The following is a 12,196-nucleotide window of genomic DNA, read 5'->3' as shown; positions in this document are numbered from 1 at the left end:
ACAAGGGGTACCGGTACCAAGTCACTGTGTAGGGGTACGAGGTAGTTGAGACCGAGTCAATGTGAAGGGGTACGAGGTAGTTGAGACCGAGTCACTGTGTAGGGGTACGAGGTAGTTAAGACCGAGTCACTGTTTAGGGGTACGAGGTAGTTGAGACCGAGTCAATATGTAGGGGTACGAGGTAGTTGAGACCGAGTCAATGTGAAGGGGTACGAGGTAGTTGAGACCGAGTCACTGTGCAGGGGTACGGGGTAGTTGAGGTAATTAAGGTAATATGTACATGTAGGTAGGGGTAAAAGTGACTAGGCAATCAGGCTAGATAATAAACAGAGTAGCAGTAGCGTATTTGAAGAGTCTGAAAGAGTGCTAAAGAGTGTGTGTGTATGTTGGAGTGTGAGTGTGTCAAGTCTGTTAGTGTGTGGGTAAAGTCCAGAGAGTGTGCATGGAGTCCATGAAAAAACAACAGCTCTCTCTCTCTCTCTCTCTCTCTCTCTCTCTCTCTCTCTCTCTCTCTCTCTCTCTCTCTCTCTCTCTCTCTCTCTCTCTCTCTCTCTCTCTCTCTCTCTCTCTCATAGGAACGTTAATGAGATTATCCTTAATGCACATATGAGTGTACATGTACAGTGCATTCGGAAATGATTCAGACCCCTTGACTTTTTCCACATTTTGTTACTTTAGCCTTATTCTTAATTGGATACAATTGTTTTTTTTCCTGATCAATCTACACACAATACCCCATTATGACAAAGCAAAAACAATTCACATTTACATACAGTTCCAGTCAAAAGTTTGGACACACCTACGCATTCAAGGGTTTTTCTTTATTTTTACTATTTTCTACATTGTGGAATAATAGTGAAGATATCAAAACTATGAAATAACACATGCTGAGCACTTGTTGGCTGCTTTTCCTTCACTCTGCGGTCCAACTCATCCCAAACCATCTCAATTGGGTTGAGGTCAGGTGATTGTGGAGGCCAGGTCATCTGAGAGCTCTGTGAGAGCCTTCCCTACATAGACCAGAGTAGACATGTGATCTGGTTAACAGGCTGCTGCGTCTGGGGAACCTCTCTCTCACTTACTCACTCACACAAAATGTGCCTTGAGGGGCTGAGAGGAAATTTTATTATTCAGGAGGTATGACCTTCATCAAGCCACCCAATTCAACCATTAAAGATGCAGGCTTTGATATGGTTCAGTTGGTTTCTCAATATTAAAATTGATGCATTAAAGGGATAGTTCAGCCAAATTACAAAATGTTTTATTTTCCACCCTTACCTTGAAAGCAGTCTATGGACTCAGTCTAGGTGAGACTGCAATCCATGCATTGGGTTTGTTTACCTAGCCTAGTCACTGCAACCAACTGCTCATATAAGCATTTTCCATCCAAAAACCAATGGTCAAGTCTAGGGTTGGGCCGATATATTATTACATCTCATAAGACGATACTCTATTTGAACTTTATAAATCAAAACTGTGCAGTATTTTCAGTTAGGCTGTATCAATATGTTATATTTGTAAATGAATTAGCTAAACCTTTTTTTTTTTGCCATACTAAAGTTATTTAATGAGAATGCGACAATATCATGAATAAAATAACACATTTGAATGATCTAGTCATTAACATCGCAAAACAATTTAATCAGAGAAGAGGTCTTCCCAAATATCGCCCAACCCTAGTCAAGTCAATATATCCTAAATAAAAGTAGGATGTTTGAAATGTCATGCCTAAAACAGCTGAGATCTAAAGGACCTCTTTCAGAATACGGTGGAAGATCTGTGTTCTGCACCTGCAGGGCCCTGGAGATCCGAGGGATTGACGCACCTAAGACCTTCCGGGACTTCTGTGGACCGGCTGATCCGGTGAGTTATTATCCCCATCATCCACATGTTCTGGCCCATCATCCACATGTTCTGGTCCATCATCCACATGTTCTGGTCCATCATCCACATGTTCTGGTCCATCATCCACAGGTTCTGGCCCATCATCCACATGTTCTGACCCATCATCCACATGTTCTGGCCCATTATCCCCATCATCCACATGTTCTGACCCATCGTCCACATGTTCTGGTCCATCATCCACATGTTCTGGCCCATCATCCACATGTTCTGGCCCATCATCCACATGTTCTGGCCCATCATCCACATGTTCTGACCCATTATGCACATGTTCTGGCCCATCATCCACATGTTCTGGCCCATCATCCACATGTTCTGGCCCATTATCCACATCATCCACATGTTCTGGCCCATCATCCACATGTTCTGGTCCATCATCCACATGTTCTGGCCCATCAACCCCATCATCCACATGTTCTGGCCCATCATCCACATGTTCTGGCCCATCATCCACATGTTCTGGCCCATTATCCAAATGTTCTGGCCCATCATCCACATGTTCTGGCCCATCATCCACATGTTCTGGCCCATCATCCACATGTTCTGGCCCATCATCCACATGTTCTGGCCCATCATCCACATATTCTGGCCCATCATCCACATGTTCTGGCCCATCATCCACATGTTCTGGCCCATTATCCCCATCATCCACATGTTCTGGCCCATCATCCCCATGTTCTGGCCCATCATCCCCATGTTCTGGCCCATTATACCCATGTTCTGGCTCATCATCCACATCACATGTTCTGACCCATCTTCTCCCTGTGCTTTACACCTATAACTCAACAGGGGAAACTAAACAAGTATTTGGAGATGTTAAAATAACATACTTGTGGTACCCCACCCTCATGACTGGTAAATCACTGGAAATGAATAACTTGATTCAATGCAATATAACATGTAACAGCATGGGCTTTGTTTTTCAAACGTCGTATCAGTTATTATGATATTAGGATGGACCAAGGAGATGGTTGGGCCTAATTATTCCTAATTATTATATGTGGCCAATTCCATCAGATAACAATAAAGCAAGTCCTTAAGGGCTGGTTGCCCTCACAAAAAGGTACAAAGGACTTCTGATAATAGCATGGACATGTTAATTCCTCCCGGCTGTCATTAGGCGTTAAGTGTTTTCCACTATCAATACAGACTCATTTCAGCTAGCTGCTTTTTCCCTTTTAAATTAACTCAGTTACTTTTCAATTAGCTAGTCAAAAAAAGCCCTCTCCCACTAGAGTGAACGATATGCATCTTCTAGCCATCTATGTGCAGGGTCCGACATTAACGATGGCCCGCTGGCCCAGGGCCAGTAAAAACATGTTTTGGGCCAGTAGATCTCGTCAGTCACTTTTAAGCGCATTTTTACATTCCAGTTCAATATTTATCTGCTCTGTCGCAGTCTACCATTGAAGACCACACACGTAAATGTCATGCTAATTGTATTTGAGCAATATGATTGGCCGTTCATTCACGAACCACCACGCTCCCGCGAGTCACAACCCACTGTGTACAGATGTCAATTCAACATTTATTGAGCACACACTGGTTGAATCAACGTTGTTTCCACACCAAAATGGTGGGTGTGGAAACAACGTTGATTCAACCAGTGTGTGCCCCAGTGGCAACTACTCGAGCAGTACATGAGTTGATGCCTTCACAAAACACACACAAGCAAAAAGAAGCGCCCATCAATCTACTTGCTGAGCTTATTTATTTTAGGGAAAGTGATTTACAAAAGTAAACCTTCAATAGTGAACATCCTAGCAATATGCTGGCTACTGTTGATAGTCTGCTAAAAGAAAGCACTATTTTGCACTATGGCCTATTTATTGCCTTACCTCCATAACTTACTACATTTGCACACATTGAATATAGATTTTCTATTGTGTTATTGACTGTACGTTTTGTTTTACCCCATATGTAACTCTGTGTTGTTGTTGTTTTTATCGCACTGCTTTACTTTATCTTGGCCAGGTCGCAGTTGTAAATGAGAACTTGTTCTCAACTGGCTTACCTGGTTAAATAAAGGTGAAATTAAAAAATAATTTTAAAAAAGCTACAAAAAGACACCTAGCATTGGTTGAAACAGGTTGAAACAGCTGACCTAGTGGAGAGGTGATGAGACTCAGAATAGTGTTCCAGGTTGAAACAGCTGACCTAGTTGAGAGGTGATGAGACTCAGAATAGTGTTCCAGGTTGAAACAGCTGACCTGGTGGAGAGGTGATGAGACTCAGAATAGTGTTCCAGGTTGAAACAGCTGACCTAGTTGAGAGGTGATGAGACTCAGAATAGTGTTCCAGGTTGAAACAGCTGACCTAGTGGAGAGGTGATGAGACTCAGAATAGTGTTCCAGGTTGAAACAGCTGACCTAGTTGAGAGGTGATGAGACTCAGAACAGTGTTCCAGGTTGAAACAGCTGACCTAGTTGAGAGGTGATGAGACTCAGAATAGTGTTCCAGGTTGAAACAGCTGACCTAGTTGAGAGGTGATGAGACTCAGAACAGTGTTCCAGGTTGAAACAGCTGACCTAGTGGAGAGGTGATGAGACTCAGAATAGTGTTCCAGGTTGAAACAGCTGACCTAGTTGAGAGGTGATGAGACTCAGAATAGTGTTCCAGGTTGAAACAGCTGACCTAGTTGAGAGGTGATGAGACTCAGAATAGTGTTCCAGGTTGAAACAGCTGACCTAGTGGAGAGGTGATGAGACTCAGAATAGTGTTCCAGGTTGAAACAGCTGACCTAGTTGAGAGGTGATGAGACTCAGAATAGTGTTCCAGGTTGAAACAGCTGACCTAGTGGAGAGGTGATGAGACTCAGAATAGTGTTCCAGGTTGAAACAGCTGACCTGGTGGAGAGGTGATGAGACTCAGAATAGTGTTCCAGGTTGAAACAGCTGACCTAGTGGAGAGGTGATGAGACTCAGAATAGTGTTCCAGGTTGAAACAGCTGACCTAGTGGAGAGGTGATGAGACTCAGAATAGTGTTCCAGGTTGAAACAGCTGACCTGGTGGAGAGGTGATGAGACTCAGAACAGTGTTCCAGGTTGAAACAGCTGACCTAGTTGAGAGGTGATGAGACTCAGAATAGTGTTCCAGGTTGAAACAGCTGACCTGGTGGAGAGGTGATGAGACTCAGAACAGTGTTCCAGGTTGAAACAGCTGACATAGTTGAGAGGTGATGAGACTCAGAATAGTGTTCCAGGTTGAAACAGCTGACCTAGTTGAGAGGTGATGAGACTCAGAATAGTGTTCCAGGTTGAAACAGCTGACCTAGTTGAGAGGTGATGAGACTCAGAATAGTGTTCCAGGTTGAAACAGCTGACATAGTTGAGAGGTGATGAGACTCAGAATAGTGTTCCAGGTTGAAACAGCTGACCTAGTTGAGAGGTGATGAGACTCAGAATAGTGTTCCAGGTTGAAACAGCTGACCTAGTTGAGAGGTGATGAGACTCAGAATAGTGTTCCAGGTTGAAACAGCTGACCTAGTTGAGAGGTGATGAGACTCAGAATAGTGTTCCAGGTTGAAACAGCTGACCTAGTTGAGAGGTGATGAGACTCAGAATAGTGTTCCAGGTTGAAACAGCTGACCTAGTTGAGAGGTGATGAGACTCAGAATAGTGTTCCAGGTTGAAACAGCTGACCTAGTTGAGAGGTGATGAGACTCAGAATAGTGTTCCAGGTTGAAACAGCTGACCTAGTTGAGAGGTGATGAGACTCAGAATAGTGTTCCAGGTTGAAACAGCTGACCTAGTTGAGAGGTGATGAGACTCAGAATAGTGTTCCAGGTTGAAACAGCTGACCTAGTTGAGAGGTGATGAGACTCAGAATAGTGTTCCAGGTTGAAACAGCTGACCTAGTTGAGAGGTGATGAGACTCAGAATAGTGTTCCAGGTTGAAACAGCTGACCTAGTGGAGAGGTGATGAGACTCAGAACAGTGTTCCAGGTTGAAACAGCTGACCTAGTTGAGAGGTGATGAGACTCAGAATAGTGTTCCAGGTTGAAACAGCTGACCTGGTGGAGAGGTGATGAGACTCAGAACAGTGTTTCAGGTTGAAACAGCTGACCTAGTTGAGAGGTGATGAGACTCAGAATAGTGTTCCAGGTTGAAACAGCTGACCTAGTTGAGAGGTGATGAGACTCAGAATAGTGTTCCAGGTTGAAACGGCTGACCTAGTTGAGAGGTGATGAGACTCAGAATAGTGTTCCAGGTTGAAACAGCTGACCTAGTTGAGAGGTGATGAGACTCAGAACAGTGTTCCAGGTTGAAACAGCTGACCTAGTGGAGAGGTGATGAGACTCAGAACAGTGTTCCAGGTTGAAACAGCTGACCTAGTTGAGAGGTGATGAGACTCAGAATAGTGTTCCAGGTTGAAACAGCTGACCTAGTTGAGAGGTGATGAGACTCAGAATAGTGTTCCAGGTTGAAACAGCTGACCTAGTTGAGAGGTGATGAGACTCAGAATAGTGTTCCAGGTTGAAACAGCTGACCTGGTGGAGAGGTGATGAGACTCAGAATAGTGTTCCAGGTTGAAACAGCTGACCTAGTGGAGAGGTGATGAGACTCAGAATAGTGTTCCAGGTTGAAACAGCTGACCTAGTTGAGAGGTGATGAGACTCAGAATAGTGTTCCAGGTTGAAACAGCTGACCTAGTGGAGAGGTGATGAGACTCGGAATAGTGTTCCAGGTTGAAACAGCTGACCTAGTGGAGAGGTGATGAGACTCGGAATAGTGTTCCAGGTTGAAACAGCTGACCTAGTTGAGAGGTGATGAGACTCAGAATAGTGTTCCAGGTTGAAACAGCTGACCTAGTGGAGAGGTGATGAGACTCAGAATAGTGTTCCAGGTTGAAACAGCTGACCTAGTTGAGAGGTGATGAGACTCAGAATAGTGTTCCAGGTTGAAACAGCTGACCTAGTGGAGAGGTGATGAGACTCAGAATAGTGTTCCAGGTTGAAACAGCTGACCTAGTGGAGAGGTGATGAGACTCAGAATAGTGTTCCAGGTTGAAACAGCTGACCTAGTGGAGAGGTGATGAGACTCAGAATAGTGTTCCAGGTTGAAACAGCTGACCTAGTTGAGAGGTGATGAGACTCAGAATAGTGTTCCAGGTTGAAACAGCTGACCTGGTGGAGAGGTGATGAGACTCAGAACAGTGTTCCAGGTTGAAACAGCTGACCTAGTTGAGAGGTGATGAGACTCAGAATAGTGTTCCAGGTTGAAACAGCTGACCTGGTGGAGAGGTGATGAGACTCAGAACAGTGTTCCAGGTTGAAACAGCTGACCTAGTTGAGAGGTGATGAGACTCAGAACAGTGTTCCAGGTTGAAACAGCTGACCTAGTTGAGAGGTGATGAGACTCAGAATAGTGTTCCAGGTTGAAACAGCTGACCTAGTTGAGAGGTGATGAGACTCAGAATAGTGTTCCAGGTTGAAACAGCTGACCTAGTTGAGAGGTGATGAGACTCAGAACAGTGTTCCAGGTTGAAACAGCTGACCTAGTTGAGAGGTGATGAGACTCAGAATAGTGTTCCAGGTTGAAACAGCTGACCTAGTGGAGAGGTGATGAGACTCAGAATAGTGTTCCAGGTTGAAACAGCTGACCTAGTTGAGAGGTGATGAGACTCAGAATAGTGTTCCAGGTTGAAACAGCTGACCTAGTTGAGAGGTGATGAGACTCAGAATAGTGTTCCAGGTTGAAACAGCTGACCTAGTTGAGAGGTGATGAGACTCAGAATAGTGTTCCAGGTTGAAACAGCTGACCTAGTGGAGAGGTGATGAGACTCAGAACAGTGTTCCAGGTTGAAACAGCTGACCTAGTTGAGGTGATGAGACTCAGAATAGTGTTCCAGGTTGAAACAGCTGACCTAGTTGAGAGGTGATGAGACTCAGAATAGTGTTCCAGGTTGAAACAGCTGACCTAGTTGAGAGGTGATGAGACTCAGAATAGTGTTCCAGGTTGAAACAGCTGACCTAGTTGAGAGGTGATGAGACTCAGAATAGTGTTCCAGGTTGAAACAGCTGACCTAGTGGAGAGGTGATGAGACTCAGAACAGTGTTCCAGGTTGAAACAGCTGACCTAGTTGAGAGGTGATGAGACTCGGAATAGTGTTCCAGGTTGAAACAGCTGACCTAGTTGAGAGGTGATGAGACTCGGAATAGTGTTCCAGGTTGAAACAGCTGACCTAGTTGAGAGGTGATGAGACTCAGAATAGTGTTCCAGGTTGAAACAGCTGACCTAGTGGAGAGGTGATGAGACTCAGAACAGTGTTCCAGGTTGAAACAGCTGACCTAGTGGAGAGGTGATGAGACTCAGAACAGTGTTCCAGGTTGAAACAGCTGACCTAGTTGAGAGGTGATGAGACTCAGAATAGTGTTCCAGGTTGAAACAGCTGACCTAGTTGAGAGGTGATGAGACTCAGAACAGTGTTCCAGGTTGAAACAGCTGACCTAGTTGAGAGGTGATGAGACTCAGAATAGTGTTCCAGGTTGAAACAGCTGACCTAGTTGAGAGGTGATGAGACTCAGAATAGTGTTCCAGGTTGAAACAGCTGACCTAGTTGAGAGGTGATGAGACTCAGAATAGTGTTCCAGGTTGAAACAGCTGACCTAGTTGAGAGGTGATGAGACTCAGAATTGTGTTCCAGGTTGAAACAGCTGACCTAGTGGAGAGGTGATGAGACTCAGAACAGTGTTCCAGGTTGAAACAGCTGACCTAGTTGAGAGGTGATGAGACTCAGAATAGTTTTCCAGGTTGAAACAGCTGACCTAGTTGAGAGGTGATGAGACTCAGAATAGTGTTCCAGGTTGAAACAGCTGACCTAGTTGAGAGGTGATGAGACTCAGAATAGTGTTCCAGGTTGAAACAGCTGACCTAGTTGAGAGGTGATGAGACTCAGAATAGTGTTCCAGGTTGAAACAGCTGACCTAGTGGAGAGGTGATGAGACTCAGAACAGTGTTCCAGGTTGAAACAGCTGACCTAGTTGAGAGGTGATGAGACTCAGAATAGTGTTCCAGGTTGAAACAGCTGACCTAGTTGAGAGGTGATGAGACTCAGAATAGTGTTCCAGGTTGAAACAGCTGACCTAGTTGAGAGGTGATGAGACTCAGAATAGTGTTCCAGGTTGAAACAGCTGACCTAGTTGAGAGGTGATGAGACTCAGAATAGTGTTCCAGGTTGAAACAGCTGACCTAGTTGAGAGGTGAGGAGACTCAGAACAGTGTTCCAGGTTGAAACAGCTGACCTAGTTGAGAGGTGATGAGACTCAGAATAGTGTTCCAGGTTGAAACAGCTGACCTAGTTGAGAGGTGATGAGACTCAGAATAGTGTTCCAGGTTGAAACAGCTGACCTAGTTGAGAGGTGATGAGACTCAGAATAGTGTTCCAGGTTGAAACAGCTGACCTAGTTGAGAGGTGATGAGACTCAGAATTGTGTTCCAGGTTGAAACAGCTGACCTAGTTGAGAGGTGATGAGACTCAGAATAGTGTTCCAGGTTGAAACAGCTGACCTAGTGGAGAGGTGATGAGACTCAGAATAGTGTTCCAGGTTGAAACAGCTGACCTAGTTGAGAGGTGATGAGACTCAGAATAGTGTTCCAGGTTGAAACAGCTGACCTAGTTGAGAGGTGATGAGACTCAGAATAGTGTTCCAGGTTGAAACAGCTGACCTAGTTGAGAGGTGATGAGACTCAGAATAGTGTTCCAGGTTGAAACAGCTGACCTAGTTGAGAGGTGATAAGACTCAGAATTGTGTTCCAGGTTGAAACAGCTGACCTAGTTGAGAGGTGATGAGACTCAGAATTGTGTTCCAGGTTGAAACAGCTGACCTAGTTGAGAGGTGATACATCTCAGGCACACCCATTGGTTATGGAATAGAGAAGGTGCAGATAAGGCTTGCAATTTGGCATCAATACCATGACAGTAATTCTACCAAAAAAATGAACGTGTGAATCTCAATTAATTTAAAAGTCACCATAGCAGGTAGGACTAAATATGGTTACATAACCATGCTTACTATCTATACTAATGATCGGCTGTCCAGAGGGTAACAGCAAACAGATCAATGTCTTCCTGCAGTACAGTAAGCACACTGTTGACTCGAGAGGATGCTAATCAGTCCATCTCTGAAACCTCTCAAAAAGCCAGACTAAATAATACAGCTAGCTGGGGTAGCTACAAGTCAAGTAGTACTTGAAGTAGGCGACCGCCACCCCTTCACCCACAAACAAACTTCGTGCTGAGATAGAGGCTGTATACTAGCATTGATGAATCTCTCTCTCTCTCTCACACACACTCACGCTCTCGTATCTGAAATGTATTGGCATGATTATCGATGCATTTGGTACAAATGACAGCAATGTCACAAAGTTATTTGGCAACGCTAAAGCCTATATTTTTGTCCCTCAGGTTATGACAGTTTGTCTATAGTGACCCTACGGCTATAACCTCTGTATTCGGGAGATAGAAGATCCTTGACTTATTCCTGCCCTGGTTCTGTCTGACTGTCTGGAGTGATTGGTTACTCCATAAAAGGCAGGATGAGGTACCAAACGTTTAATCTCGGAGAGTTGGAACCCCATAACCGAATCTCACGCGCGCCTGCCGGCTACTCAATATAATATTTGACCTCTAATATACATTAGCCGTTGTGTATGTATTCTTATCGCAGTTCATTCGGTTCAGTATTAGCCTGATAATTATCAGTCATAAATGCTTCATGGTCTTTCCCTCTGGCCATCTCATTCTCTCTCTTTCTCACATTTTACAATTTAGTCATTTGGCAGACGCTCTTAACCAGAGCAACTTAAATCACATTATATTGGTCACATACACATATTTAGCAGATGTTATTGCGGTTGTAGCGAAATGCTTGTGTTCCTAGCTCCAACAGTGCAGTAGTATCTAACAATTCACAACAATACACATAGCTCTAAAAGTAAAAGAATGGAATTAAGAAATATATAAATATTAGGACGAGCAATGTCGGAGTGGCATTGACTAAAATACAGTAGGATACAGTATATACAAATGAAGTGAGTAAAACAGTACGTAAACATTATTAAAGTGACTAGTGTTCCATTTAAAGTGACCAGTGATTCCATGTCTATGTATATAGGGCAGCAGCCTCTAAGGTGCAGGGTTGAGTAACCGGGTGGTAGCCGGCTAGTGATGGCTATTTAACAGTCTGATGGCCTTGAGATAGAAGCTGTTTTTCATTCTCTCGGTCCCAGCTTTGATGCACCTGTACTGACCTCACCTTCTGGATGATAGCGGGGTGAACAGGCCGTGGCTCGGGTGGTTGATGTCCTTGATGATCTTTTTGGCCTTCCTGTGACATCGAGTGCTGTAGGTGTCCTGGAGGGCAGGTAGTTTGCCCCCGGTGATGCGTTAGGCAGACCGCACCACCCTCTGGAGAGCCCTGCTGTTGCGGGCGGTGCAGTTTTCCATTTACAGGACTAATTAGGGTTAAGTGCCTTGCTCAAGGGCACAGACAGATTTTTCACCTAGTCGGCTTGGAGATTTGAACCAGCGACCTTTCAGGTAGTAGCCCAATGCTCTTAACCGCTAGGCTGCCTGCTGCTCTTAACCGCTAGGCTGCCTGCTCTTAACCGCTAGGCTACCTGCTCTTAACCGCTAGGCTACCTGCTCTTAACCGCTAGGCTACCTGCTCTTAACCGCTAGGCTACCTGCTCTTAACCGCTAGGCTACCTGCTCTTAACCGCTAGGCTACCTACTCTTAACCGCTATGCTGCCTGCTGCTCTTAACCGCTAGGCTACCTGCTGCTCTTAACCGCTAGGCTACCTGCTGTTAACCGCTAGGCTACCTGCTCTTAACCGCTAGGCTACCTGCTGTTAACCGCTAGGCTACCTGCTCTTAACCGCTAGGCTACCTGCTCTTAACCGCTAGACTACCTGCCACTCCATGGCTCTCTCAGGGCTGTGCCTTTGTGTGTGTGTGTGTGTGTGTGTGTTGCTGTGGAACCAGTGCTGCAGGGCTGTGCCTGTGTGTGTGTGTGTGATGTGAAACCTAATGACATGACGCTGTGCTGTGGCCGATCACTCCTCTGTTACCATGAGAATGAGGGTTACAGTTCTCAACACCATTCAGGCCCCTACAGAACACACCCAACCACACTATTCTTCTGCCTGTTGAGTTGGAGGCTAGTTGAGCTGACCAATAAACTCACAATCCCTTTGTCTTGCCTTCCCCCTAGTATCCCCCGTAGTATCCTATTGGTTTGGTCTGATTTGGTAGTTAGGCTGTTGTGGAGCAGGTTGAGAGCTTCAAGTTCCT

The 12,196-nt window shown here is 45.0% G+C and overlaps 1 protein-coding gene across 2 annotated transcripts in view; it reads left to right on the top strand.

The window, feature by feature from the left end:
* The window catches only part of LOC121534180 (nucleoside diphosphate kinase 7-like), a 65,383-nt gene that overhangs the window by 25,008 nt on the left and 28,179 nt on the right, over nt 1-12,196 (top strand). Inside the window, exon 4 of one of the 2 annotated variants that reach the window (XM_041840720.2) lies at nt 1,797-1,863. In XM_041840720.2, coding sequence (XP_041696654.2) covers nt 1,797-1,863 — 67 coding nt within the window. Of the gene's footprint in view, nt 1-1,762; nt 1,864-12,196 lie in introns of both variants that reach the window. The other variant, XM_041840721.2, reaches the window with a different exon arrangement.

The sequence above is a fragment of the Coregonus clupeaformis genome, unplaced genomic scaffold, assembly GCF_020615455.1.
Source record: "Coregonus clupeaformis isolate EN_2021a unplaced genomic scaffold, ASM2061545v1 scaf0008, whole genome shotgun sequence".
NCBI lineage: Eukaryota > Metazoa > Chordata > Actinopteri > Salmoniformes > Salmonidae > Coregonus > Coregonus clupeaformis.
Note: the sequence above shows the minus strand (reverse complement) of the source record. Positions and strands in the feature narration are given on the sequence as shown.